The sequence below is a fragment of the Toxorhynchites rutilus genome, chromosome 2 (genome assembly GCF_029784135.1).
Source record: "Toxorhynchites rutilus septentrionalis strain SRP chromosome 2, ASM2978413v1, whole genome shotgun sequence".
NCBI classification, from domain to species: Eukaryota; Metazoa; Arthropoda; class Insecta; order Diptera; family Culicidae; genus Toxorhynchites; species Toxorhynchites rutilus.
Window position 1 is genome coordinate 223388672 of NC_073745.1, and position 27844 is coordinate 223416515.

At 39.7% G+C, this 27844-nt stretch overlaps 1 protein-coding gene across 1 annotated transcript in view; it reads left to right on the top strand.

Moving 5' to 3' along the window:
• The window catches only part of LOC129767598 (citron rho-interacting kinase), a 42647-nt gene extending 15733 nt beyond the window's left edge, over positions 1-26914 (top strand). Inside the window, exons 5-6 of the mRNA XM_055768639.1 lie at positions 20929-23084; positions 25772-26914. Of these exons, the coding sequence (XP_055624614.1) occupies positions 20929-23084; positions 25772-26814 (3199 nt within the window). The 3' untranslated portion in view covers positions 26815-26914. The remainder of the gene's footprint in view (positions 1-20928; positions 23085-25771) is intronic.
• The last annotated feature ends 930 nt before the right edge of the window (positions 26915-27844 follow it).

Consider the following 27844-nt stretch of genomic DNA (forward strand, 5'->3'; position numbering starts at 1 on the left):
GCATCAAACCTTTAAATCAGTACATCATAAGTAATTGAAACCGCGAAACTTAACATGTTTATCTTGATTATAAAAGAGAGTTTTTCCCACGTACGTATAACTCATCATCAAGGGAGAATGGCTGATCAGATCTACGCCGTCCATATATTTTGTGAGTTTGTCTTCACCCAAATTAGAATGATAGAGTACTTTGGAAAATATTTGAGATGATTGGAAAAATTCTAAAAAATTGACTATGCATTTATAGATATTTAAAATAAAAAGGTAAAATTCGAATATAAGAGGTACGCATATGTATGTTTCGCTGTGAAAATCATCATTTAGATCAATTTTACAGATCTGAACGATGACATACAAACTCTCTCGTTATTTTTACCAACCAAAATATTCTCTAGAAATAAATTATATGGCAGAACAATGTTGGCCGGGTCAGCTAGTATAATATATATTGAATTTTATTTTAAATCAACTGTAACGAACGGCATCGCGCTTATTACGGGGCGATCACTGAAATAGACTGGCTTCATGGAATTAACTACCCTTCTTACAGCCTACAGCTGATTCAAAGCGACTACCATCAATGAAGTTGTTAAAAAATATGCGGATGAAGAGACGCCAAAGTAAAAGTTTTTTTTCGGGGATCCATGTCATTTCCAACATAGAACATAAAGACGTTGCCAAATATAGCGTACAGCGACGTAGTGAGGGTAGACAGTGCCCGGCAAACTATGAAAATGGCGCCCCAAAAATACCGCTTTTTTCTGATTTATTTTACTAGTTTTGAGATTGTGATATTTTGAGAAAACTACTTACTTATACCAATGTTCACTTTGAGCAGTTTATTCGTATTTAGAAGGCTAATAGTATCATTACCAGTCTCTCTTATTCTGTAGTCAAATCTGAAAATGTAACTGCGTTCGCACGATACCACTGTAACTGAAAGCATCAGGAAAATTCGTAGCGCCGTCTCGATGTTGGGATAAATTGCTTCGAGAGAATATCTAAGAATAATGTTCAAGATGCCTAAAGGCGTCGGAGAGTTCAGGTCAGGGAATAAATCCTTCATCTGCGTCTTGAACACTTCCGCCTTTGACAAGTTCCCCTGTACCAAAGTCTGAAAAATACTGAAAAATACTACTTTCGGGGTCGAGTAACTTTGAAATTATCAGGGATATCGAGTTGAATACCCTTTGCATTTGCGTATTGAATGGCACGATAAGATGCTTCCTTCTTCATCTCCTCGAATGATGCAAGGCCTTAAGGAGTTTACTTGCTACGTCTAAGATCATGCCTTTTAATTGCAACGATTAATTCACTTTTTCAACGCTAATACCCCTTGCAGTTTTGTCGATCATCTTATATCGGAATGCCCTTTCAACGATACTCCCAAAGACTCAATAAGTACACTCCAACGTGTAGTTGAACTGCTGAAATATATGAACATTTCTTGTACAGTTACAAAGAACGTTACTATTGTAGGTGAAATACTATTCGCGTGTACTCTGACGAGATTCAAACTGTGGGCAGCACAGGCCACGACAGTCAGCTAGGGGTAGTGGGGGCAAAGTGGTCACCTGCTTGTTTGGTAGTATAACTATTGACTATAGATGCCGTATTGATAGTCACCTTATGTTTGAAGAATTTAATGACTTTTGAGTCACCCTGTACTTCAGTAGAGCTGTCGCATGTCAAAATACAAATAAAAACAGAAATTACTCTCTCGATAGCCATTCGGCCGTAGTTCTGTGCGCATGGTATCTAAGGAATTTCTCGTGAAATTTAGTTTATTCAATCTGATATGTTGGACAAATCATCAGTTTGGACGACTGTTCACATATTCTAGGAGAGGTGAACAGATATTTTGTTTAATCTCAGCGATTTATTAGCATAGAAATTATTTTCATGTTTGGGGGAAAAGTGGTCATAGGTGAATAACAACTTACAATGTTCTTCTGCTCTCGAAGAAAATCCTTTTGTGGATGGCCTGGTTAAATATGCCACTCCAACTAAACCAAGCCTCATTATGCGGAACGTTATATGTTTCCTACTACGCTTTTGTGTGCGAGATTAAAATTAAATTGAGACTCGAGGTGAATAGGCCATGCTCATTTCATGCATGTACCTACTATAACAAATATGATTTGAACAAATTTGGACGAAAAAAACGCATAAATCTATCCCATTTAGCTTGATATGGGCGGGTGACCACTTTGCCCCCACTAGGTGACCACTTTACCTCCAAGCAAAAAAAAAGTTCGATTTTTCACCTTTTTTTCTAATGATGAAAAGTGTTCTAGTTTGAATTTCTATAGTAAAAGTCGTTTGCTATCTTGAAGAACAATGAGTTGAACTACAATATTCTTTGAGAAACGGAAATTAAATCGGTATGTGGGCGCTGGAAATGGGCATATTCCTTAGGGTGACCACTATGCCCCCACTCCCCCTATATTAATCTAACTTGTTCCAGCTTTTGCAGAATATCATTAGCCAATTCAGAGCCAGTTTTCTCCGTCGTGTTTATAAAATCTGTAAAACATTCCCTGACCTAACCCTTGCTTTAGGACAAATCTAAGAGACGGATTACCTGTGTAAAAATTGACTCCCTCGCTATCGGAGAAACGTGTCGATAATCGACACGATTATCATTTCTTTTTTTTTTATAAATCGTTTATTTTTACAGGCTCAGTTACATTAGTTTAAAGGAGCCAAATTCTTAAATGTATTTTTTAAAACTATACATATACAATTTTCCTAACACTATGGTTAGTAAGGTGGAAAACCGATTACTCGCGGTTTACTTGAGTTTAGAAGGGTGATATATTCTTTCAGGAAAGGGATGGGATATAAGGGAATTGTTACAATGTTGATAATCACACTCAATTCTTAAATCTATTCGTATATCTATTGTATATTTACATTTCAACTTATTTTATTGTTTATACCAAGGGGGGCAATCGCTCGCAATGGATGAAAAGGAGGGTATGAAGACATAGGGACAATCACACACGAAGATCGATAGTTTTAAGGAAAACATATATTTGGGTCATGTAATCAAGGTCTAACCGAGCCAACACATCTCTCACCGGCACATTGGGCTGTCTTCCTCGGGCCCGAAGGGAGTTTTCTAAATTCGATCTGGCGACAAGATACACCTCGCACGACCAAACAACATGCTCGATGTCGTGATAGAGATTGATTGTTGCTGGCAAGATTGAAACGAAAGAGTAGCGCATCTAACGAACAGTGATTGGACATGAGTCGGGAGAAGGTGCGAAAAAAGTCCCGACTCAAGTCCAGACTTTTGAACCACGGTTTGAGGCTAACCTTAGGGATAATCGAGTGAAACCACCGGCCCAATTCATCTTCATTCCACTTGCGTTGTCAGTTAGCGATGGTATTTTTGCGGACTAAAGAATAAAATTCATTGAAGACGATTTGACGCTGATAAATATCGCCTTCAATTGCACCTACCTTTGCTAATGAGTCAGCCCTCTCATTACCCGGAATGGAGCAATGTGAAGGGACCCAGATAAAGGTAATGACATAACAGCGTCTGGATAAAGCACTCAAAATTTCTCGTATTCTCTCAAGGAAGTACGGCGAATGCTTTTCCGGCCTCACTGAACGGATAGCTTCGACAGAGCTAAGACTATCCGTTACAATGTAATAGTGTTCAACAGGTCGTGAAGCGACGCTGTCCAGCTCCCAATGAATTGCTGCCAATTCAGCAATATACACTGAGCAAGGATTCTGAAGACTGTGTGAGGTGCTAAAAAATTCGTTGAACACTCCAAATCCTGTGGACTCATTTATAGTGGACCCATCAGTAAAGTACATATTATCACAATTGATACCCCCATACTTTTCATCGAAGATCGTTGGAGCGATCCTCGATCGTTGGTAATCTGAATATCCATGGATATCTTGCTTCATGGACAGATCAAATTGCACAGAGGAATTGATGTAGTCAGGGAAACAAACACGGTTGGGAATATACGAAGAAGGATCAACCTGCATGGAGATGAATTCATTATATGAACTCATGAATCCGGAGTGAAAATTTAACTCGATCAGCTGCTCAAAATTTCCGATCACCAATGGGTTCATGACCTTACACCGGATGAAGAACCGAAGAGATAATAAATTGAAGCGATCTTTTAGTGGGAGTAGGCCTGCCAAAACCTCGAGACTCATGGTATGCGTTGAGGGCATACATCCCAACGCGATACGGAGACAAAGATACTGAATTCGCTCGAGTTTAATGAGGTGTGTTTTTGCAGCTGATTGAAAACAGAAACTGCCATACTCCATCACTGAGAGAATAGTTGTTCGATACAACATTATAAGATCTTCGGGATGGGCTCCCCACCAGGTGCCGGTAATTGTACGGAGAAAGTTTATTCTTTGTTGGCATTTTTTACTCAGATACCTAATATGGGCCCCCCAAGTACATTTGGAGTTGAACCAGACCCCAAGATACTTGAATGACATAGCATGAGTGATCGGTTTACCCAAAAGTTGAAGCTTTGGTTTTGCTGGTCTATGCTTCCTAGAAAAAACCACCATCTCTGTTTTCTCCGTGGAGAATTCGATCCCTAGCCCAATGGCCCAGGTTGAAAATTTGTTCAAAGTATCTTGTAAGGGTCCTTGCAGGTCGGTTTCGTTTGATCCTACGACAGACACCACTCCATCATCTGCAAGTTGTCTTAGGTTGCAATTTTGTGTAAGGCAATTGTCGATGTCGCTTACATAGAAGTTGTACAAAAGGGGGCTTAAACATGAGCCCTGGGGGAGGACCATGTAAGAGACCCGACTTACTGCCGAATCTCCGTGAGAAAAGTTCAAATGTTTCTCACAAAGCAAGTTATATAACATATTATTCAATAGAGGTGGCAGACCCCGAGAGTGTAATCACGAAATCGAAGGCCCCCTTTATGTCCAAGAATACTGAAGCCATTTGTTTTTTTTTCGGCGTAAGCCATTTGAATTTCTGAAGAAAGCAACGCAAGACAATCATTCGTCCCCTTGCCCTTGCGGAACCCATATTGTGTATCTGAAAGTAGCCCATTCGTTTCAACCCATTGATCAAGGCGAAACAAGATCATTTTCTCCAACAATTTCCGTATACAAGACAGCATTGCTATTGGGCGGTACGAATTGAAGTCGGACGCGGGTTTACCGGGTTTTTGAATAGCTATAACTCGTACTTGTCTCCAATCATCCGGAACAACATTATGCTCCAGAAACTTATTGAATAAATTCAACAAGCGATGTTTGGCCACATCAGGGAGGTTTTTCAACAAGTTGAACTTAATTCTATCCGATCCTGGAGCCGAATTGTTACAAGAAAGGAGAGCAAGAGAGAATTCTACCATCGAAAACTCGGAATCAAGATCGCACCTATCTTGTGGTATATCTCGTGTTCGCGCCACGTGTAGCGAGCGCTTACGTGTTCTGACATGTCAGGACAAATAAATTAAAATCCTCCATTTTGTCAGCAACAGAAATTTTCCATTCACTACCCGAAACAATTGCTCTCCATTTCATTCCATCGTATCACCCCGCAACGTGCGAGAGCGAGATGAATTAAGTAGCAACATTGCAAACGAACAGCACTCGAGCGAGCCGAGTGGAGCCCACAGGACGATCACTCCACCAACTTTCGACAAACATAAAAGCAGCGCAAAACGTGATTCATGTTCCCAGTTATTTTCCTAACCGCCAACGACAAAGTGATTACCAAATGTTGTGTAATGAGTGAAATATAAAGAGAAAATTTGGACTCCAAAAACTTGTGTTTCTCAATTTCCACAGTCTGCTTAGCCAGAACCATCCAACCGCAGTTAGCCCGGACATCTCGAACAATTCTTTGCACGGGAGCGAAATCGGGACAAACCTTTCGTGCAAAATTAAAAATCCATCGATGTGAATGTTCCTCGCTTTCATTCGATGAAGAGCGATTTCTCATGTTTCGAGCCACTTTCCATAATTTTTTCTTTAACGTTTCTCGTGACAAACCTCCCACGAAATTTCGCCAATAAGCACGTTTCTTACCTTTGATCAAGTTTTTAAATTGATTTTCAAGGTCTAAATACGTTTGAAAATTGTCAATGGTTCCTCGTTTCCGAAAAGCTTTAAATGCATTCGATTTTTCTACATAAAGCTTTGAACATTGGCTATCCCACCACGGATTGGGAGGCCTTCGGCGAATGGAGGAACCTGGGATGGGCTTCGTTTGAGCGCGAACCGCGCTGTCATGGATCAAACGAGAAAGGAAGTTATACTCCTCCAATGGAGGTAAACCATCTCTGGAATTGATGGCTAGAGTAATCGCGTCCGCATATTTTTTCCAGTCAATGTGTCTTGTGAGGTCATATGCCACGTTTATAGATTCAGAAGAATTCGACCCAATGGTGATGGAAATTTTGATTGGCAAGTGATCACTGCCGTTGGGGTCCTGGATTACATTCCACTTGCAATCTAACGATAGTGAATTCGAGCAAAGCGAGAGGTCAAGAGAACTTGGGTTAGCAGGAGGTTTAGGAACACGTGTTGTTTCCCCAGTGTTCAAAACGGTCATATTGAAGCTGTTACAAAGGTCATATATCAATAATGAACGATTGTCATCGTACGGTTCCCTCCAGGCAGTTCCATGAGAGTTGAAGTCTCCCAAGATCAATCGTGGCTCAGGAAGGAGTGAGCACATGTCAATAAGTTGCTTGCGGCTAACTGTAGCTCTCGGAGGCCAATACAAGCTGACAATACAGAGGTCTTTGCCTCTGATGTTTGCATGACAAGCAACAGCTTCGATCCCTCCAATAGGTGGAAGGTCAATTCGAAAAAATGAGTGGCAATAGCACCCCTCCGTATTTGTCATCACGGTCCAAACGATTATCATTTCTTTGAGATATTAATAAATGAAAACATGTTGTACGTTATTTGCACTTCAAGAGCCCATAATACTCACATTTTTTGATTCAACATATATATTTCTCGGATGATCCATGCGCAGAAAATACTCCGGAGAGGATGGCTTCTGTTCTGTACGAGTACAGGACACTTTTATGCGGTTTCAGAGTCATCAAAAGTCGTGCACAATAGTGCCATACAAATGAAACACAAATTTCTGCATAACTCGAGAACTAATCAAGCACAATTTGGGATGTAAAGGTTTTAGGCTATAAGAAATGTTTCTATGATGGTATGACACCCCTTCAAACATGACAATTGAAAATTTTCGGAAAACTCTGAAGGAAAAAGGGAAAATTCGGAAAATTAAATTCCCATATGTTCTACAATTACATAGAGACAAGTGCTGTTAGTCCATTTGAAATTGATCTTTGTTCGAAACTGGAAATGGATTTTAATGTGATGAAACGCCCTCCTATATCTCCTTCTATCTATACCAAAAAAGGATCGCCGGATGTGTTGATAAGAGCAGAACTCGAGGAAAGAATTGTCCGATTTAGGACTGTCTTTATTCTATCATATTTTCTGTATAAGGCATTTATTCCATGTAACGGAGGAACATGTTATTTGTAACTGGTTGAAAAATCTTGAACGAGAATTGTGTCTGAAAATAATCTGATATTATAATGAAGAGTTTTGTTAGAAATACTAGGAATTTTATAGTAAAAGGTAAATTCAACGGGTTCGACTAAAAGATCAATCAATGAACAGTTCTGCGATTGGACCCATGAAGTTGATCATAGTAAGAAAATGTGAATGTTTGAAGGTATTGATAACAAAAAAACAAATTTTAGGCGGGACGAAGTTTGCCGGGTCAGCTAGTTTCTTATAAAAATCAGGACAAATGCCAGTACAGTAGAACCCCGATTATCCGCGGAATAGTCTGGCTAGGTTTCCGCGGATCACGAAAATCGCATAACTATGTTTTATCAATAAAGGAATCATAAAACTATCCATCTATAAGGTTGTGTACACCAGATGTCAAATGATGTGAAAGTCATTACCAAAACAAAAATGCAAAATCCTACACCTCACTGATAATTTCCTGGAAAGTCCATAGCATTACTATGGAACTCGCTTTCGCGGATAAACCGCATCGCGGATCATCCGCTCGCGGATAATCGAGGTTCCACTGTATATGAAAAATAAATCAGGAAGCCCCAGAAGAATATCAAAATCAGAACATGTCCTGCTAGACGGTACGGGACGGACTCAATTATACGAGGGCGGTCCGATAAGTCCATCGCCCGATGGTGTCATAATGAAGATTACTTATCGTGTAATACAATCTCGTAAACGGCTACTGTCAACATTTCAGCCGAATCGGACTCGTAGTTTTGTTTTGACCGTGTGTGGAAGCGAGCGTGTCCGCGGATTTTGGAAAATAGGAAAAAATGGAAATTCCACCGTCGCCACGGCCAAATAGGTCGATTTGTACTACGAACTACTGCCCCATCCACCGGATTCTCCAGATTTGGTCCCGTGGGACTATTTTTGTGTTTCCAAACTTGAAAAAGTCACACGTCGGGCAGTAATTTGAGTCGAATGAGGAGGTCATCGCCGCCACGGAGGCCTACTTTGCAGACCTCGAGAAAACGTATTTTTCAATATATATTTTTCAGTTTTTTGAATATAAAATTTTGAATATTGAATATAAATTATTTTTGATTCATCCCCTTAAAATCATAACAAACCTTTCTTATATAAAAAAAATCCGAATTCTTTCGGTAGGTGATAGAGGATCATATTTGATGGAAAAAAATCCTTACTGACAGGTTTATTGAACTTTTTCTCTGTTTCGGGCTCTGATTGCCTTAAACAGGCGCTGATTCCAAAATCACGCTAGGTAGAATTCCATTCGAAATATGAGAGAATTTGATACAGGATACAGTTGTAAAACTTTCGAATCAGCAGATTCGAGTACCATTTTAGAAGCGAAATACTTAAATGTTAGTTATTTTTAAGGTGTTATTCTTAATTTTTTCCAAAAAATACATAATAAACTTGAATGTTTCTATCAGTCAAATTAAAGCTGATAAGCAAAGCAATTCGTTCTGTGGCTCCCAACAACTTTTTTAATTTCGCTGCAATATCATTAAACAATTCCTAGTGAATCTTCAACTAGAATCTACAAAAATCACGATTTTTACTTCACTGTACTCAAAATAGCCAATAAACTTACACTTTAACGTCGAAAAATTTCACTTTCGCTTGAAATAAGTCATATTTGGAATCCCTAGAGATGTGCCATTATTACTTTTGTGTAAACCAGAGTAGTTGACTCTTTCATTCCAATACCACGGTGCGAAGAAGGGAGAATCTTCTTCTTGAATGGCGTTAACGTTCCCCCTGTGGAACTTTTGCCGTCTCAACGTATTTACTAACTAACTAACAAATAACACGCCTTGAATGTATTCCGAGGGGCAAGCTCTTGAATACGCGTGACCACAGTGCAAGTCGAAGGAAATTTCTTTGACGAAAAATCCCCCGGCCAGAACGGGAATCGAACACGAACACCCGTCATGATAATGTGAGACGCTAACCACTCGGCCACGAGTGCACGGGAAGGGAGAATAGACATTCTCCCTTAGAAATATGCGTTCTTATAATGCAGTTTAAGCAATAACTGTAAATCATCGCATACCATGGAAGGGCACCCAGGCATGCGTAGCGGAAAAATCAAAAGGGTATTGGAGTAAAATGATGTTGGGTGTTTCAATTTTGAGATAATCAAAGAGAGACTACTGCTCATGATGGATGTTTTTTTACAAATTCCCCGGCAAATGCCGCCCGCACAGTACGCTGCTGATAGCGTATAAAAACTATTTAAAGCATCATCACGTTGCATTCGCTATCCAACTCTTGACGAGTAAAGTTCAGTGTCGGTATTGTGCGTTGCCACTTTTGCTATTGTGCTATTGGTACGAGTGAATTTTGTACGAGTGAAGGTCATTGCTGTCCGCTTTCGACCTGACCTTTTGTGAAGTGGAACGAAGGAACAAAGGAAGCAGCGCTCTTGCAGCGAGCCGGATTGCGGCTGTTGAACTGATTCGGCATAACGGGATCGCCATCGCGTGACTGTCGCAAACGGGATTCATCATCACGTGGCTGCGTAAGCTATTCTTGCGCTATTGTGTTGTCTCCGTAGCGCGTAGCCTCTGTCTCTCCCTGATTAGGGCAGTAGAGCGCATTATTGGAACATCTTATATATTAAGGTACACATATTTATTATTAATATTATTATTCAATTCATTTGTTCATTGTTTAATATTATTATCATAATTTTTTTTTGCTATTTTTTTTAAGATTATTGGTAAAATCAATAATAATTTAGAAATAAGACAGAAATTTTTGTAAAATGGAGAATAGTGGAGGATCTCCAGAGATGGAGATCTCCGATAATGAATCTCATACAAGATCTGGGAAAAAACATAAACGAGTCCCTAATAAGGAAGATAATTCTTCTGGGGACGAATCCGCTCATCCTACCAAGCCCCCCTCTAAGAAAATTGCAAGCCTCCCTTCTCAACCCACTGTTACTTCCACTCCCCCTCTCCCATCATCGATTTCGCTTTCCCCTTCTGATGCTTCCGATCCAACCCAATCCTCGTCCTCATCCTCATCCTCGTCCTCGTCCTCGTCCTCGTCTTCCCCCTCTGTTGTCTCCGCTCCACGTGTCAGAGTTTATCCAGAAGATGCACCTGGAACTGGTCCTTGGGTTGTTTTCCTCCGGCCCAAACCGAAAGGAAAAAACCTTAACGTGATTCAGATCATGAAAGATCTGGCCAGATACACTTCTTTTTTTTTTTTTTTTTTTTTTCTGTATTATAGTGACTTTCAACTCATTTGGCTGGTTCGTCACTTATACTTCCATTTTTGGAAGAATGTCGGGAGTGAGAATTGAACTCGTGACCTTTAGCGTGAGAGGCATGGATGTTACCACTACGCCAGATCGCCTCCACTGAGATACACTTCTGTATCTGAAATTCGCAGGGTTAGACCGAACAAATTGCGAGTTATCGTGAATGAACGGAAACACGCAAACGAGATTGTTGCTGATCAACATTTCACTCTCGAATATCGAACATTTATACCCTCCCATAACGTAGAAATTGAGGGGGTGATAACTGAAACGGGTCTGACGAGCGAACAAATAAAAGCAGAAGGAAAAGGCAAGTTCAAGAAGCTCCCCTCAATGGAAGTGAAAATCTTGGACTGTCGCCAACTCGGGAAACATTCCCATGATGGGGACCAAACTAAATTTACGCCGTCCGACTCGTTTCGAGTCACCTTTACTGGTGCCGCCCTCCCTGACTACGTTATGGTGGACAAATTGAGACTACCTGTGCGACTCTTCGTGCCAAAGCCCATGACTTGCAACAAATGCAAGTCAGTTGGTCACACTTCGGATTATTGTGCCAACAAGGAGCGCTGTGCCACTTGCGGAGAGCAACATGAGGGGAAATCCTGCAGTGCGACTGAGCATAAATGTCCATATTGCGGGGGATCCCCACACGAGCTCTCAGTTTGTGAAAATTACAAGAGTCGCTGGGAGAAACAGAAGCGCTCTTTAAAGGAACGCTCGAAGCGCACATTTGCGGAAATTTTGAAGGGCGCTTCGCCACTGACCCAACAACAAGAACAACCAATCTCAACACACAATACCTTTTCCACGTTGCCAGTTGATGAAATGGAAGCGGACGCAGCTAGCGGGGGCACACCGTTTATTTTCAAAGGGAATCCCCGGCGCAAAAATGTGACCACTCCCAAAGTTCAAGAACAAGTCCCCACGGTTATATCCTCTGTTAGCTTGCCTAAAAAATCGAGTGCAGCGGACAAACAAAACCAGGTTCCTCCTGGCTTTCGTGGGAATATTTCATCTTCGAACTACCCAGCACTCGAGGGGACATCAAAAACCCCAACTGTCCCTGTTTCGCCGTCAAGCTCAACTTCCCAATCGGGATTTATAAAGTTGTCTGACCTTTTGGATCAAATCTTCACGTGTTTTAATGTTTCCGACTCCATCAGAACCCTTGTCATCTCAATGCTTCCAGTATTAAAGACAATTTTGCAACAATTGATGCAAACATGGCCCCTCCTTGCAATGATTATCTCTCTTGATGTCTAATTCAAATAGAGAGGTCGGAGATATCACTGTATTACAGTGGAATTGTCGTAGTCTTATCCCTAAATTGGATACATTCAAATTTTTAATTCATAACTTCAATTGTGATGTTTTTGCTCTGTCCGAAACTTGGCTTTCTTCGCGAGATGATATCTCTTTCCACGATTTTAATATTATACGCTTGGACCGTGATGATAGATACGGAGGGGTGCTTTTGGGGATCAATAAGTGCCACTCATTTTTTAGAATTGACCTTCCACCTATTGGAGGGATCGAAGCTGTTGCTTGTCATGCAAACATCAGAGGCAAAGACCTCTGTATTGTCAGCTTGTATTGGCCTCCGAGAGCTGCGGTTAGCCGCAAACAACTTGATGACATGTGCTCACTCCTTCCTGAGCCACGATTGATCTTGGGAGACTTCAACTCTCACGGAACTGCCTGGGGGGAACAGTACGACGACAATCGTTCATTGTTGATATATGACCTTTGTAACAGCTTCAATATGACCGTTTTGAACACTGGGGAAACAACACGTGTACCTAAACCTCCTGCTAACCCAAGTGCTCTTGACCTCTCGCTTTGCTCGAATTCACTATCGTTAGATTGCAAGTGGAATGTAATCCAGAACCCCAACGGTAGTGATCACTTGCCAATCGAAATTTCCATCACCATTGGGTCGAATTCTTCTGAATCTATAAACATGGTATATGACCTCACAAGACACATTGACTGGAAAAAATATGCGGACGCGATTGCTCTAGCCATCAATTCCAGAGATGGTTTACCTCCATTGGAGGAGTATAACTTCCTTTCTCGTTTGATCTATGACAGCGCGCTTCGCGCTCAAATGAAACCCATCCCAGGTTCCACCATTTCTCGAAGGCCACCCAATCTATGGTGGGATAGCCAATGTTCAAAGCTTTATGTAGAAAAATCGAATGCATTTAAAGCTTTTCGGAAACGTGGAACCCCTGAAAATTTTCAAACGTATTTAGCCCTTGAAGATCAATTTAAAAACTTAATCAAAGGGAAAAAACGTGCTTATTGGCGAAATTTCGTGGGAGGTTTGTCACGAGAAACGTCAATGAAAAAATTATGGAAAGTGGCTCGAAACATGAGAAATCGCTCTTCAACGAATGAAAGCGAAGAATATTCACATCGATGGATTTTTAATTTTGCACGGAAGGTTTGTCCTGATTCCTCTCCTGTGCAAAAAATTGTTCGAGATATACCACAAGGTAGTTGCGATCTTGATTCCGAGTTTTCGATGGTAGAATTCTCTCTTGCTCTGCTCTCATGTAACAATTCTGCTCCGGGATCGGATAGAATTAAGTTCAACTTGCTGAAAAACCTCCCTGATGTGGCGAAACATCGCTTGTTGAATTTATTCAATCGGTTTCTGGAGAATAATATTGTTCCAGATGATTGGAGACAAGTACGAGTTATAGCTATTCAAAAACCCGGAAAACCCGCGTCCGACTTCAATTCGTACCGCCCAATAGCAATGCTGTCTTGTATACGGAAATTGTTGGAGAAAATGATCTTGTTTCGCCTTGATCGATGGGTTGAAACGAATGGCCTGCTCTCAGATACACAATATGGGTTCCGCAGGGGCAAGGGAACGAATGATTGTCTTGCGTTGCTTTCTTCAGAAATTCAAATGGCTTACGCCGAAAAAAAACAAATGACTTCAGTATTCTTGGACATAAAGGGGGTCTTCGATGCTGTTTCAATAGAGGTTTTGTCGGACAAATTACACTCTCGGGGTCTGCCACCTCTATTGAATAATATGTTATATAACTTGCTTTGTGAGAAACATTTGAACTTTTCTCACGGAGATTCGGCAGTAAGTCGGGTCTCTTACATGGGCCTCCCCCAGGGCTCATGTTTAAGCCCCCTGTTGGTTCTGGCTGCACTGCATTAGCCTTTTTGATCTTATCTATGGGGCTGGTGCTAGCGGGCGCACTTTAGCCCAGTTCTCCTTTCTCTCAGCTCTCACTTCGCGAGCCGATCAGCCAGTATACCCGACCGGCCGGCTGCTTGAAGTGGTCTAGTTAGTAGTTTTTCGACCCGCATTAAGGGAACACCAAAAATAAAGTGTAGTGCATGTAAAATTCTTCCCTGCTGTTTATTGCTGCCCGGTTGCTGTCCCACCACAGCTGAAGAAACACAACGTAGGATAATAGAACCATCACCCCCTTTTGTACAACTTCTATGTAAGCGACATCGACAATTGCCTTACACAAAATAGCAACCTAAGACAACTTGCAGATGATGGAGTGGTGTCTGTCGTAGGATCAAACGAATCCGACCTGCAAGGACCCTTACAAGATATTTTGAACAATTTTTCAACCTGGGCCATTGGGCTAGGGATCGAATTCTCCACGGAGAAAACAGCGATGGTGGTTTTTTCTAGGAAGCATAGACCAGCAAAACCAAAGCTTCAACTTTTGGGTAAACCGATCACTCATGCTATGTCATTCAAGTATCTTGGGGTCTGGTTCGACTCCAAATGTACTTAGGGGGCCCATATTAGGTATCTGAGTAAAAAATGCCAACAAAGAATAAACTTTCTCCGTACAATTACCGGCACCTGGTGGGGAGCCCACCCAGAAGATCTTATAATGTTGTATCGAACAACTATTCTCTCAGTGATGGAGTATGGCAGTTTCTGTTTTCAATCAGCTGCAAAAACACACCTCATTAAACTCGAGCGAATTCAGTATCTTTGTCTCCGTATCGCGTTGGGATGTATGCCCTCAACGCATACCATGAGTCTCGAGGTTTTGGCAGGCCTACTCCCACTAAAAGATCGCTTCAATTTATTATCTCTTCGGTTCTTCATCCGGTGTAAGGTCATGAACCCATTGGTGATCGGAAATTTTGAGCAGCTGATCGAGCTAAATTTTCACTCCGGATTCATTAGTTCATATCATGAATTCATCTCCATGCAGGTTGATCCTTCTTCGTATATTCCCAACCGTGTTTGTTTCCCTGACTACATCAATTCCTCTGTGCGTTTTGATCTGTCCATGAAGCAAGATATCCATGGATATTCAGATTACCAACGATCGAGGATCGCTCCAACGATCTTCGATGAAAAGTATGGGTGTATCAGTTGTGATAATATGTACTTTACTGATGGGTCCACCATAAACGAGTCCACAGGATTTGGAGTGTTCAACGAATTTTTTAGCACCTCACACAGTCTTCAGAATCCTTGCTCAGTGTATATTGCTGAATTGGCAGCAATTCATTGGGCGCTGGACAGCGTCGCCTCACGACCTGTTGAACACTATTACATTGTAACGGATAGTCTTAGCTCTGTCGAAGCTATCCGTTCAGTGAGGCCGGAAAAGCACTCGCCGTACTTCCTTGAGAGAATACGAGAAATTTTGAGTGCTTTATCCAGACGATGTTATGTCATTACCTTTATCTGGGTCCCTTCACATTGCTCCATTCCGGGTAATGAGAGGGCTGACTCATTAGCAAAGGAAGGTGCAATTGAAGGGGATATTTATCAGCGTCAAATCGCCTTCAATGAATTTTATTCTTTAGTCCGCAAAAATACCATCGCTAACTGGCAACGCAAGTGGAATGAAGATGAATTGGGCAGTTGGTTTCACTCGATTATTCCTAAGGTTAGCCTCAAACCGTGGTTCAAAAGTCTAGACTTGAGTCGGGACTTTATTCGCACCTTCTCCCGACTCATGTCCAATCACTGTTCGTTAGATGCACTACTCTTCCGTTTCAATCTTGCCAGCAGCAATCTCTGCGTTTGTGGCCAAGGTTATCACGACATCGAGCACATTGTTTGGTCGTGCGAGGTGTATCTGGTCGCCAGATCGAATTTAAAAAACTCCCTTCGGGCCCGAGAAAGACAGCCCAATGTGCCGGTGAGAGATGTGTTGGCTCGGTTAGACCTTGATTACATGTCCCATATATATGTTTTCCTTAAAGCTATAGATCTTCGTGTGTGATTGCCCCTAAATCCTTATACCCTCCTTTCCTTCCTTTGCGGGTAATTCGTCCCCTTGCTATAAATAGTAGAATAAGTTGAAATGTAAATACACTATAGATATACGAATAGATTTATAAATTGAGTGTTCATCAACATTGTTACAATTTCCTTATATCCCATCCTTCTCCTAAAAATATGTCACCCTTCTAAACTCGAGTACACCGCGAGTAATCGGTTTTCCACCTTACTAACCATAGATGTAAGAAAATTGTTTATATATATAGTTTTAAAATTATATTTAAGAATTCGGCTCCTTTAAACTTAAGTAACTGAGCCTGTAAAAATAAACGAATTAAAAAAAAAAAATCATCACGTTATTCAAAAACATCAGTCGTATCTCGTATCTCACGACGAACAACACAACTGCTCTTAAGCTATCGTTTCCTTTTTGTGTATTGTTTTTAATGAAATATTGAATTACTGATAACAACCGTGGGTCGTTTGAAATTCGACGAAAACTGTATTTTTTTCACTTGGGTGAAATGCAAATCGAATGTGTGCATCTCAGTTACTGGCTTTCTTTCGATACGATAACTGCAATTTTGTTTTGCTTACATCAATATAATCTATGTTATTTTCGTGTATTTCAAAAGTGGAAAAAATCTAGTAGAATTCATTTTGGAATCATAAAAACTTAGTTCTGAATCAGAAAAAAACTGAAATTTTGTGTTTCGTTGGTCTGTAGCGGAAATGGCAATGAATTTTCACATTTTAAAAATACAAATTCACATGAAAATTAACATTTCCGTACCAAATAAGTATTCTATGTAATAGAGTCAAGTTGGGCTTTGAATTCCTTGTTTACGTCGCGTCATCTTGCAGTTCTTGCTATAATGCCCGGCTGACACAGTTTTTATTAACACGATTGTACCGTTCTGTTTTGGGACAGACATCGTTTTCTGCAACTGCGTGAGAATGTCTCAGGAATGATATGCGGCCAACAACGAGCAATTCGTACCCAAGGACAAACATACTATACAGAGCAATTCCACGCCAAATTTACCGGCCTCTGTCTCGACTTTCTCCGATTTTTTGAAACTTTGTTTATATGGTGGCAGGTACCTAAAATAACAATTTTCGTTATTGGATGGTCATTTATAATTATGACTGTTTTTTCATCCCTATGTGCGTATGTTATTTGTGGAGTTTACCCTTTTATACCATCATTTTAAAATAAACACCAAAGAAGCATAAAAATTACACAATAGTAATATTACAGATAAGTTCAAGGTCTGTGATACTGTGTGCGAGTATACGTGTTATTGTTTTGCGCGCGAGTACATGAATGTTAATCAGCGTTCGATTTGGTCATCGTCAGTGACGGGTACGAATAATATGAAGAAAACGATGTTAGCACTCCTATTCTCGCGCATTGGTCTGTCAGACCGAGAAATCAATAATTCGTTGATTTTTCAGAAAATATCAACACTACGGCTTTGCGATTCTCTCTAGCGTCGTTATTCGTCGTTCGTCACCGTTTAGCGTATCGCATGTGTTGGTATAAACTGGACGTGTGCCACTTTTTTTACACTTTCGGTCTGACACACCGACGCGAGTATAGGAGGAATTTTTTCGGACAAGTGACTTTTTAACGTAGAACTACGTCTTTCATTAAGGATGCCAAATCAGAAAACAGGTCACGTTTTTATGAAATAAAGTTAGCGTTAATAACTTTTTTTGTCGCGAACGGATTCTGGCGATTTACATACTAAACAAATCGGAAATTCCGTAAGATTTGTTTAATATGCTATACATTAGAATCCCTGGTTTGTAAATGGTTAAAATTCATGAAAACTTTAAGAGTTTCCATTTCCCCATACATTTGTTCTGTCCATTTGTGTGCTTTCCCGAACAGAGCTGTCAATAACGAGCAACTTATCGACGACCAACGGAGGGGAAATCGTAGGATTGAAAGTCTCCGTGAACAAAGCAAAAGTAGAAGAATGAAGGGGAATACTTGCCTAGAGTATAAACAGTGAATCTCGCTGAAACAAACTTTCATTCGGCATCGGACTGTTGAGCAATCCAGTTCACTTTGCTTTCGCTGCGCTTCGATCTAAGATTGGACCCCACCAGTGGTAATCCAACTTGGATATCGTCGTTTGGTTTTTCTGTTCGTTTTTCGCATTATTCGTATTGTGTTTTTCTTTCCGCATCATAAGTTGGACGCTTCGCGTAGTTTGTGATGAGCACGAAGAAGAGGAAGGCAGGCTCGAGCCCTGCAAAAAACGAACGCATTGCCAGGGGCAATAAAATTTCGAGGCAAGCGTCATCTAATGATGCACGCGATGTTGGTGCAGTGAAAAGCGCTCGCATCGAAGCGAGCCTTCGCGAGTGTGACACCGCATCAAACAACAGCGAAGTAGGCGATTTCGGCGCGTCAGTCAGAAAATGTAAACGTCGTTACCCAGTCAGCAACCAAGAAGCTCCCCCCGCTGGTGGTGAAGGCGGTCGCTCTTGACAAACTTATCAGCGAATTCGCATCGATGGGTGTTACAGCAGAGTACAAGCTGTGTGGCATAATTCAGTCTTTTTCCAAGCTGTTAACATTGGTTGTTTTCCGTCATCATAAGGGCTTCGTTGGTGCCTTTGAGAATGCATCAATGCATCAAACTGACGTTATGGCGAAGCAGGCGTTAAGTTTGTGCGCCAAAAAAATATTTGGGGAATATCAAGCATCTTGAATGTCTTACTGGAATGTTATAAGTTATTTGGGTTCGCGTGCCAGTCGCAAAACTGCCTTCAACTAGGATTGCATTTGCGCTAATATTGATCATAATGAAGCAATGCTACTGTTTTCGAGGTTGTTATTAACAAAAAGAGTTTATTTCGCTTGTTTAGTCACCATGAAAGTAAATGTCGTTCTGGGATTTTGTATGTAATTAGGTTTCGCTTGCCAGTAGCAAAACCTCCTCCACTAAGGGTGACAGCTGCGCTTCTCTCGAGCATGAGAAAGTAATGCAACTTTTTTTGAGGCCAGTAATATTAACAGAAGCGATGAGAATAGCGCAAAATGATGAGAAGTGTTTATATTACTAGTAGTTTCAAGCCACCAATGTATGGCGACTTATATAAAATAACAGCGTAGTTCTACGTCAACAATGCGGTCGTATCTTTGATACAACTTCCTATAACTTTTTCATATTCTAGAATATTGTTGAATGAAATGTATAAATTAATGTTAGTGGCGCGGAATAATGATTGAATATAATGCATATGATCGTTACCGGACTATTCTTATTTGATTGCAGTCCCTTTTGTAACAGGATTGGACGGATCCATATATAATATTAACTATTTGTTGATATATCCGTCGTTAGTTTCATACGTTCAAAAGAAAAATATAAAAGTTTGACTTTCGTATAGTTATTCGCAAAATATAATGGTCATACATATACACAAAGGATTTCACTTGTGGAAGAATTGTAAACAGTAAACTAGAAACTACTCGGTGGCTTATGGTAATTTTTAACAATTACAGTTTCGGGGATATTTTTTTATAATGAACAATATCGACATAAAAACAAGAAAATGAGAAGGAAGTTCCTAGAAACCCTTTTATATCATCTTTTTATGCCCCATCTAAAAAAAGGATTTAATTCTTAGTTTACCAGACACAAAGAATATTAGAAATATGGAAACTTTATATTCCAGAACCTTTATCATCTGTTAATTATCTAGAAGGTCGTTATACATTCTTCTCTTCGATAAAATACCCGAAAACACGCAACAACTACATGAAATGTAAAAAATAAGTTTATTTCGATCATGCAGTTATGCTATGTTCTGATTCTTACTCCAATGAAACCACAATCGATTAATACGTTTTTATGTGATTGTATAACTGTTATACTTCCATGAATTGTATTAAGTTGCTTAAATAACAGTGAAAAATTCGAATTTCGTTATTTGTGTTGGAGTATCAAAAATTGCTCTGTTTTGAGGAGGCTGAATTAGATGACTATCAAAACATAATAAAGACGAAGAAAACATATTTTTTGGAGTATTTTCATTCAATCATACCCTCTTCTTCGAATAAATGCCAATAAAGCCTGCAAAATACACAATGACAACATTACAGAGAAGTTCAACTTTCGGTCTGTGACACCGTGCGCGAGTATACGTGTTATGATTTTGCACGCGAGTACAGGAGGGTTAAATGATAGTATGAATCGAACTGATTTTCAAAACATTCTCGGTGTTCTGTTCAAGTTTTTACAACTCCCATTTCCCCGCTTACAACAGTTTGAAGGTTATGTTTCGCTTCAATAACGTTTATTCTCAGTATCCTCACTGACGAGAAGATTGATAATTTTTCATGTGTGTTATTTTATCTACACAAAACCAACCAAAACACAACAGATATGCCGTTGTCGTTGTCTTTATTATCGTGCCAGTCTACGAATCTCTTTACTGTTGTTAATAACAGTTGATCTAACGATATGCGATATACACAGCTTTATTTGCTTTAATTGCGGTTGAAAAGTGTGAGTTGTGTTTCATTTTTCCAGATGTTGAAGTTGCTTGCAGAGTTGATTAGGAGATGATTGTTTGTGATCAAGATTCAGATTAACTTACTGATATTTGCGAATGTCACATTTGCTCTTCTGTTAATTAGGTGTATGGGGAAAATTTATAAACACGAAACAAATGAATGGAAACGAACAATACCGATGGAACGGTTCGTTTATTGTTTTGTTGTTGTGTCTTCGTTACACCATTTTTCAACAGCCAATTTCATTTGAAAAACTTGTAAGAAGCGAATGATATTATTTTTTATATATTTCCGTTTTATTTCTCCTCCGTTTTATAGAGAGAGTGAGGATTTGCAACGCAAGCGGGCCGATGGACTGGAGGAGGTCGTTTCTCGCCTGGAGAAGATCATCGACCAATTCAAAACAAGCCAATGCTCGACGGGGACGGGTTCCGCATCAATTCTGGAACGACAAAACGAACGGCTGGAAGATAAACTGAGCGCCATTCGGGAGCAATCGATACTGGACAAGCAATCTGCACGAACCGCTAATTTGTCACTGTGGAAGTTGGAGAAAGAATTGGAGAAGGTGAAGTTAGACAACAGCATTCTTGGCAGAAGGGTCGAGCAGGCGGATGAAAGGGTGAATAAAATACGGAAGGAAAAAGAGGAGGTTGATTTCAGGGCTGGTCAGACGAAAGAAATCATATGTAACAAGGAGAAACAGATTGATGATCTGAAGGAGGATATTCGTTTGCTGAAAGAGGAGCTGAAGAGAGAGAAGAGTTCTAGAGATTATTCTGAAAAGGGGCGTCTTGCAGAAAAGACGGAACTGATTACGGCTGCCGCCAAAATTCAAAGCTTGGACGAAAAGTTAGATGAAGCAAGGCAGAAGATTGGCCAAGCGAATGATAAGCTGAGAATGACGGCATCGGAGAATTCTCGGCTCCTTCGGGAGCTGAATGAATGCCAGGAAGAGTTGGCAGATGCGCATGAGTTAAACAGGGATCTAGAGGAAAAGTTGAACACAGTGTCCAAAAATTTCAACATGCTGAAGGGTGTTTGTAATATCACAGAAACTCAGCTAACTGAGCTAGAGATTTTATTGGAGAAAGAGCAGAGGAGAAATAAAGAAAGTCAAGAAAAGATCGATGGTTTGTGGAAGCAAGTGAAAGGTAAGAATGAAGAAGTGGCCAAACTTAGAAAAGAGCTCGAGTGCGAAAAATCATCGAAGACATTGAGCGAATCTAAATCTTCCCAACTTTTGGTAGAATACCAAGAACTGAGAACTAAATTCGAAGACCTCCAGAAGCAGATGGTCGAACAGCAAAAAGAGTTGATCGAGAAAACCAGCAACCTGTTCGAAGTTCAGGAACGTATTGAAATACTGAATCTGGACATCGGTAACCTCCAAAAACTAGTAAACAACTACGAACATGAACATTTAATATTGAAGGAAGAAAACAGCAAAATTCTTACTGATTTATTCCTGGCTAAGGAATATACTACAACACAGGAAAACGAGATAAAAGACTACAAAAATCAGATCAATCAATTGAACAACGAATTGGACCATGTTAAGACAGTTCTCACGGAACAAAAAACTTTCTACACAGAACGGGATATCAAATCTGAAGCAACTCTCGCGCAGCATAAAAAACTCATCGACTATTTGCAGTCACGTGTGGAAGAAAGTTCTCACAAGAAGAAGAAAACACTGGCAGATAAAATATTTGGCAGTGGAGGTCATGACAAGAAAGAGAATGTCCCCCCGAATCCGATTATGGTGGAAAACACAACCAGTTACAAAAAGTTACACGATGAGCTGCAAAAGGAGCGCCAACGTACCAACCAACTGAAAGAGCAGCTGCTTCGGGCAAAAACGGATATGATTGCCATGCAGGGTACTTTGAAGAAAGCAAAGCATGATGAAGAAAATCAGCAGATAGTAGAGGAGAGATCAAGGGGGAATTTTACTTCCGAGAGATCACCTTCGAAGTTGACCGAGCAACATGCTACGTCCCGGCAAGAATTTCAAATGAGTCCCAGAAAGTCTCCTTTCCGTGAAAAGAAAGCTCACTCATTCGACATGACCATGGAAACTTCCTCATCGAAGAATCCAGTTCAGCTGTGCAATGTTTGCGATCGTCACATCTTGACAGGACATCCCTACTGGAAGTGCGTTGTTTGTGGAGCTAATGTTCACCGAAAATGTCGCTCGGGCGCCACCGATGAGTGTCGAGGTGAGGGGGATTTGGAATCGCTGGCCAATGAACTGGTAGAAGACAGTAGTGACAGAGAATCGCTGCAAGAAAGAGTTAGCCTTGCGCAATTCGACTCGGAGGCTACCGAAGAACCAATCAGCACGGTGGACGAGAAGTCCGACGATGACGAGGACAAGTATGTGGGAGACCTGCTGTTCAAAACCAAAAGACTGCAACCAGTGTTAGCCATAAATGATGTTTATGATGTCAGCGAAAGTGTTGTGTTATTGGGTAAGTTAGCAACAAATCAAACATACGCTAGTAATTATTCTCAGATTTTCGTGAAAAATTCTGGTTTTGTTCCTTATCGCGAAATTCTAGACCCGTATTTTTTCATTTTTTCATTAGGGTTTCTATTTTTGGGTGGTCCGAAAAATCAATTTTGTCAAAAATGACTTTTTCCAAAAATTCGTAACATTCCAATTATTCTCGACATATCTAGTCTATTTTTTTTTGTTGACAAAATATTACGTGAAACATATATTTGTTTTTCTCGTAATTATTGATTGATTGTGTTAATACGATCACGATTTATTCTTGAAAAGGGTTTATCAGGGTGGTGACTACTTGGGAAAACCTTGAAAATCAGGGAATTTCGTGAACAATTTGGAAAAAAATGCAATTCAGCCAATTAGATTTTAAATTATTGCAGTAATTAGAAAGGTTATGATACCAAACATGTATTTGATATGTTTGACACTGTAGATTTTTCAGTAAATATATGTTGTTTGCTTTTGCATGGAGGTAAACCTAGTCTTTACGAAGGGTTAACAGCGCAATAGTAGACGCATTCTACATTCGCGCTTTTTTTTACTGGCATTTAGTAGATATGCTTGCGTAAGCAGGAAAGAGGTATAATAAAATCATGAAGTTGTTTGGCATTCTCCCCCGACTGTCAATTGCAGTGGAAGTATGGAGTTTCGACAATTTTAGTGTTTTTTTTATAAAAACTGCTTTATATGTTCAAAAAAATATTACTATTATCTGTAACATAGAAAGCATAAGAGTACTGAGTACGAAATGGCAGGCAAAATCACCCCCTGACTGCAAGAAAAATCGTTTCGTCAAAATCGTAACAATTTCGTGAAATTGATACAAATCAAAATGAAAATTACTCGTTCTGTACTATTGTTTAAGGATCCTTCCAGATACCTTTGAACTATATTAATAGAATCATTTCTTATTTTTTACAACATTTTGTATTTCTCTCCTGCTGTGCTTTTGCTCGTCGGAGTAAGCTCTGCACTATTCCTAGAATGCATTATGAGGTGGACAACTTTGCACATCACTTTGAACACACGGTAGTGAAATAGGAACATGCATCAAACGCTGACCCATCTGTCGTGACCAGGGTTGGACACTCAGAGGCTATCTTGGAAATATTTTCCTTCGATCCAAGAAACACCTACCGCTCCAGAAATCGTTTACAGAATGATTTCATAACTCGATGCAATGCACCATCTGTTAAAGAGAATCTAAATCTCTCCCGCTCAATTCTCTTTCATGTCTCTTATTTTCTTGTAGTGATGCCAGATGTACGGCAAATCGTTAATCATAGAAAATTGACTGAGAATCGCAGAATCTTTCATTTGAAGACAAATTTTCAATTTTATAGCGTTTATAGATACTGTTGTGCACATTATACAAGGAATGGGTTGATGTCAGTACACATCCAATGAATGAATAATTAATATGATGTCTATATAGATGTATATTTTTCCATGTCTGCCTTATATCCCACACCATCTTGATTTCGATTGGCTTTCAAGTGTATTTACAGATTTTTGTGATTTTACCAATACCTGTGCATTTTCTTATGTCAATAATATGCTTTCAATGCAGATTTTGAGCTATGGAAAAATGTTTTTGGGTCAATAAGAAACGAACATAATTCTTATCTTTCGAAAGTAATTGTCATAGTATTTCGTTCAGCCGGCAAAGAGATATTAGCGCACATATCCTCGCACATCAAACGTAATGCTCTCGCTTTCCAATTTTTTGCCTCATTTTTGCATTTTTGCGATTTTCTAAGGGAAATCTTTGATAATTTATATTTCAAAAACTATGAGTCTTACCAAAATAGTGTCCTAGAAAGAGTTACAGAGTAGTGATGTTAAAACGTGAAATAAATATACACTGAGAAAAAATTAGTACTCTTTTTTATATACAAAAAAAACTTTAATTTGCAATATGAAAAATATTTATTTTTTAATTAAAAAAAAATCATATAAAATGGAAGTCACGTAGAAAATTTAAAAAATGAGTCCAAGATGGTAAAACTATTTTGACGAACTTTGTGGAAGATCGAATTTTTATGAATTTTGCAAAATTCGAATTTTTGTATGATAACAATCATTTTTAGCCACCAGTTTGGGATTAGAAATTATAATTAGTATCGATAATGTAACCATGTTACGGTCGTTTTGAATCATTGTAGGCTCATAGGAATAATGAATGAAGATTGAAAGCATGTTAACTTTTAAAATTCATAACTCAAAAAAGAAAAAACGCTTCTCTGATTTTTGGATATGTTGTGTAAAAACCACCAGCTTTCAAGTAAAAAATCTCTATCTTTTACCAGGTAAATTATAAATAACAAATACAATCAATAACTACGAAAACAAAAACCAATTTCTTTGCGAGTGTATTTGCATTGTATTGTTCATTGGTTTTAATTTCATATGTCTATAAGTAGTTCGAAAGTTATGAACTTTCTAAAAAGGCGGAAAAAAACGATTTTTCGAACCACCCTTAAATGGAAATGAAAAAAATAAAAAATAAATAAAAAAATGGGTCTAATATTTTGCGATAAGGAGCAAAACTACAACTTTTCAGGAAAATCTGAGAACCACTATATTGGCTTGTCATGGAATGACTGACATGAGAAAACTGTATAACGCTAACATTTCCCATTTCAGCTTGTGATAGTGGTCTATACTCCTACAACATGGAAACATCGGATATTGTGCAAATCAAAGGCATCTCCAATGTAAAATCATTCACAATTTCGCAAAGCATTCCAAAGGCGATCATCATTGGAAACGATGGTGAGTATCTGTACCAATGCGACTTACGGCACCTACAAAACCGGGCTCAGGCATCATCTTGCCTGTCCCCGAAGCTGGAGACATTCGTGCTAGATCTCTCGATAGCCAACCGAACGCACAGCGAGCGTTGGCATCTGGTGCGCATGATGGATAACGTTCTGCCCCAGCAACTATCCGATGCGGTCGCAATAGCGGCAACATCCTCCAGAATAGTAATACTTAAATTTGACACAAACTTGGGACGGTTCAAACCCGTGCGTGGTTTGGATACAGTGCTGCCCGTTTCTTCAGTGCTTTTCACTAAACATACAGCAATCGTGAGCTCGGATAAATTCTTCGAAATCGATCTCGGATCATTTGGGGCGGAGGAATTCCTGGATATGTCCGATACCAGCCTGAGGGATATTCGATCGTGCACTCCAATGGCTGCCTTCAAAGTGAACAGCCAAGAGCTTTTGCTTTGTTTCAAGGAGGTTGGAATATTCGTGGATGAGTTTGGTTGTCGCTCACGTCCGGACAATATAAACTGGTTGCAGGAGCCGCTAGACGTGAAGTATCGCGATTCTTGTCTGTTCATAGCACACTCGGATTGCGTTCAAGTTCTCTATGTAAGCAAATCATACACTAAGGAGTTGGAGCGCAAGGTAGCATCAGAGGAACGACGAGCTTTTGTTAATCTTAAGGCACCACGACTTTTGGCATTCCTGGATTTCGCACGAACCAGCATATATGTGGCGTGTGAATGTGGTTCGGAGAGGGAGCAGGAAATTATCAAGCTGGATGGATATAAGGCATTACAAACTACGTCGGCTTCCATGAGTAATTCGATGGAAACTTTATCTAGCATAGCAAGTTACCCGACAACGGTGACTCAAAGTAATGAAACATTGTCAGCCCTCGGTCAGGCGGTGTAAGTATTCGTGAACGATATAACATTTCTCAATACTGGATAAGTTGTTTTTAATTTATGACAAGAAGTATGTTTTCATTGAATAAAGATTTACTTCGTTCAAATGTTTTCAACATGAAAATAATTGTTGTGTCCGAAAATTTCTATCTCTGCTGAGCATCTTCTTATTATTATCTTGCAATTGTATATATGTTCATATGAAATTTCAAGAACGTCGAGATTTTTTTAATTCATATTACAAGTGAATATTGCATAAACAAAATACAAGAGCAAATTATAAGTTTCTACAACTTCGAGCGGACACGTGTTTTTATTTACAAGTTCGTCTTTTTATTTCGATATTTCTTTTGAAATTTGCGAGTACGGAAATGTACCGTATTTGGACGAATCGAGTGACGAAGAAAGTGTTATTTTGTGTAAACAAAAATACTATAGAGTGAAATATGACGCACTAAGAACAAATTTCACTTTTAATCATGAAGTTGATTTTTAGGCAGCGTTTCGGATGACTCCTGCAAAAATAGAGGAAATTTTGCGGCTAATTGGTCCTGACATCGAGCTTCCAAATCGTGGAGGTGCACTCAAGCCACATCATCAATTGTGTTCAACCTTACATTAGCTCGGACAGGGAAGCCATTATAATGGTACCGGGCTATGTCACGGAATTCACAAATCAACAGTGGGAAGAACGATATATCGCGTCGTGACCAGGGTTGCCATAATAAAATCTGTGTTTTTGGTCTCAAAAAATCTCTTTATCTTAGTTTTTCCTCAGAAAATCTGTATAAATAATTTAGAGGTCCAATTTTGAAGCATAATGTTTGCTTCAGTATCATTTATTGGCATAGTTATTATAAAGTCGACAAATTGGACGATATCGATGGTATCCACGACGTGGATTCCACGTAAAGCCAGAACTGTAGTGAAAGTACCAATTTGCTTACAATGCTTCATTGTGGTGTACAGGGCTCAGCATAGTCATTGTTAACTGAGGATAGTCGGCTGACTAACCGACTGACTATATCCGTAGTCAG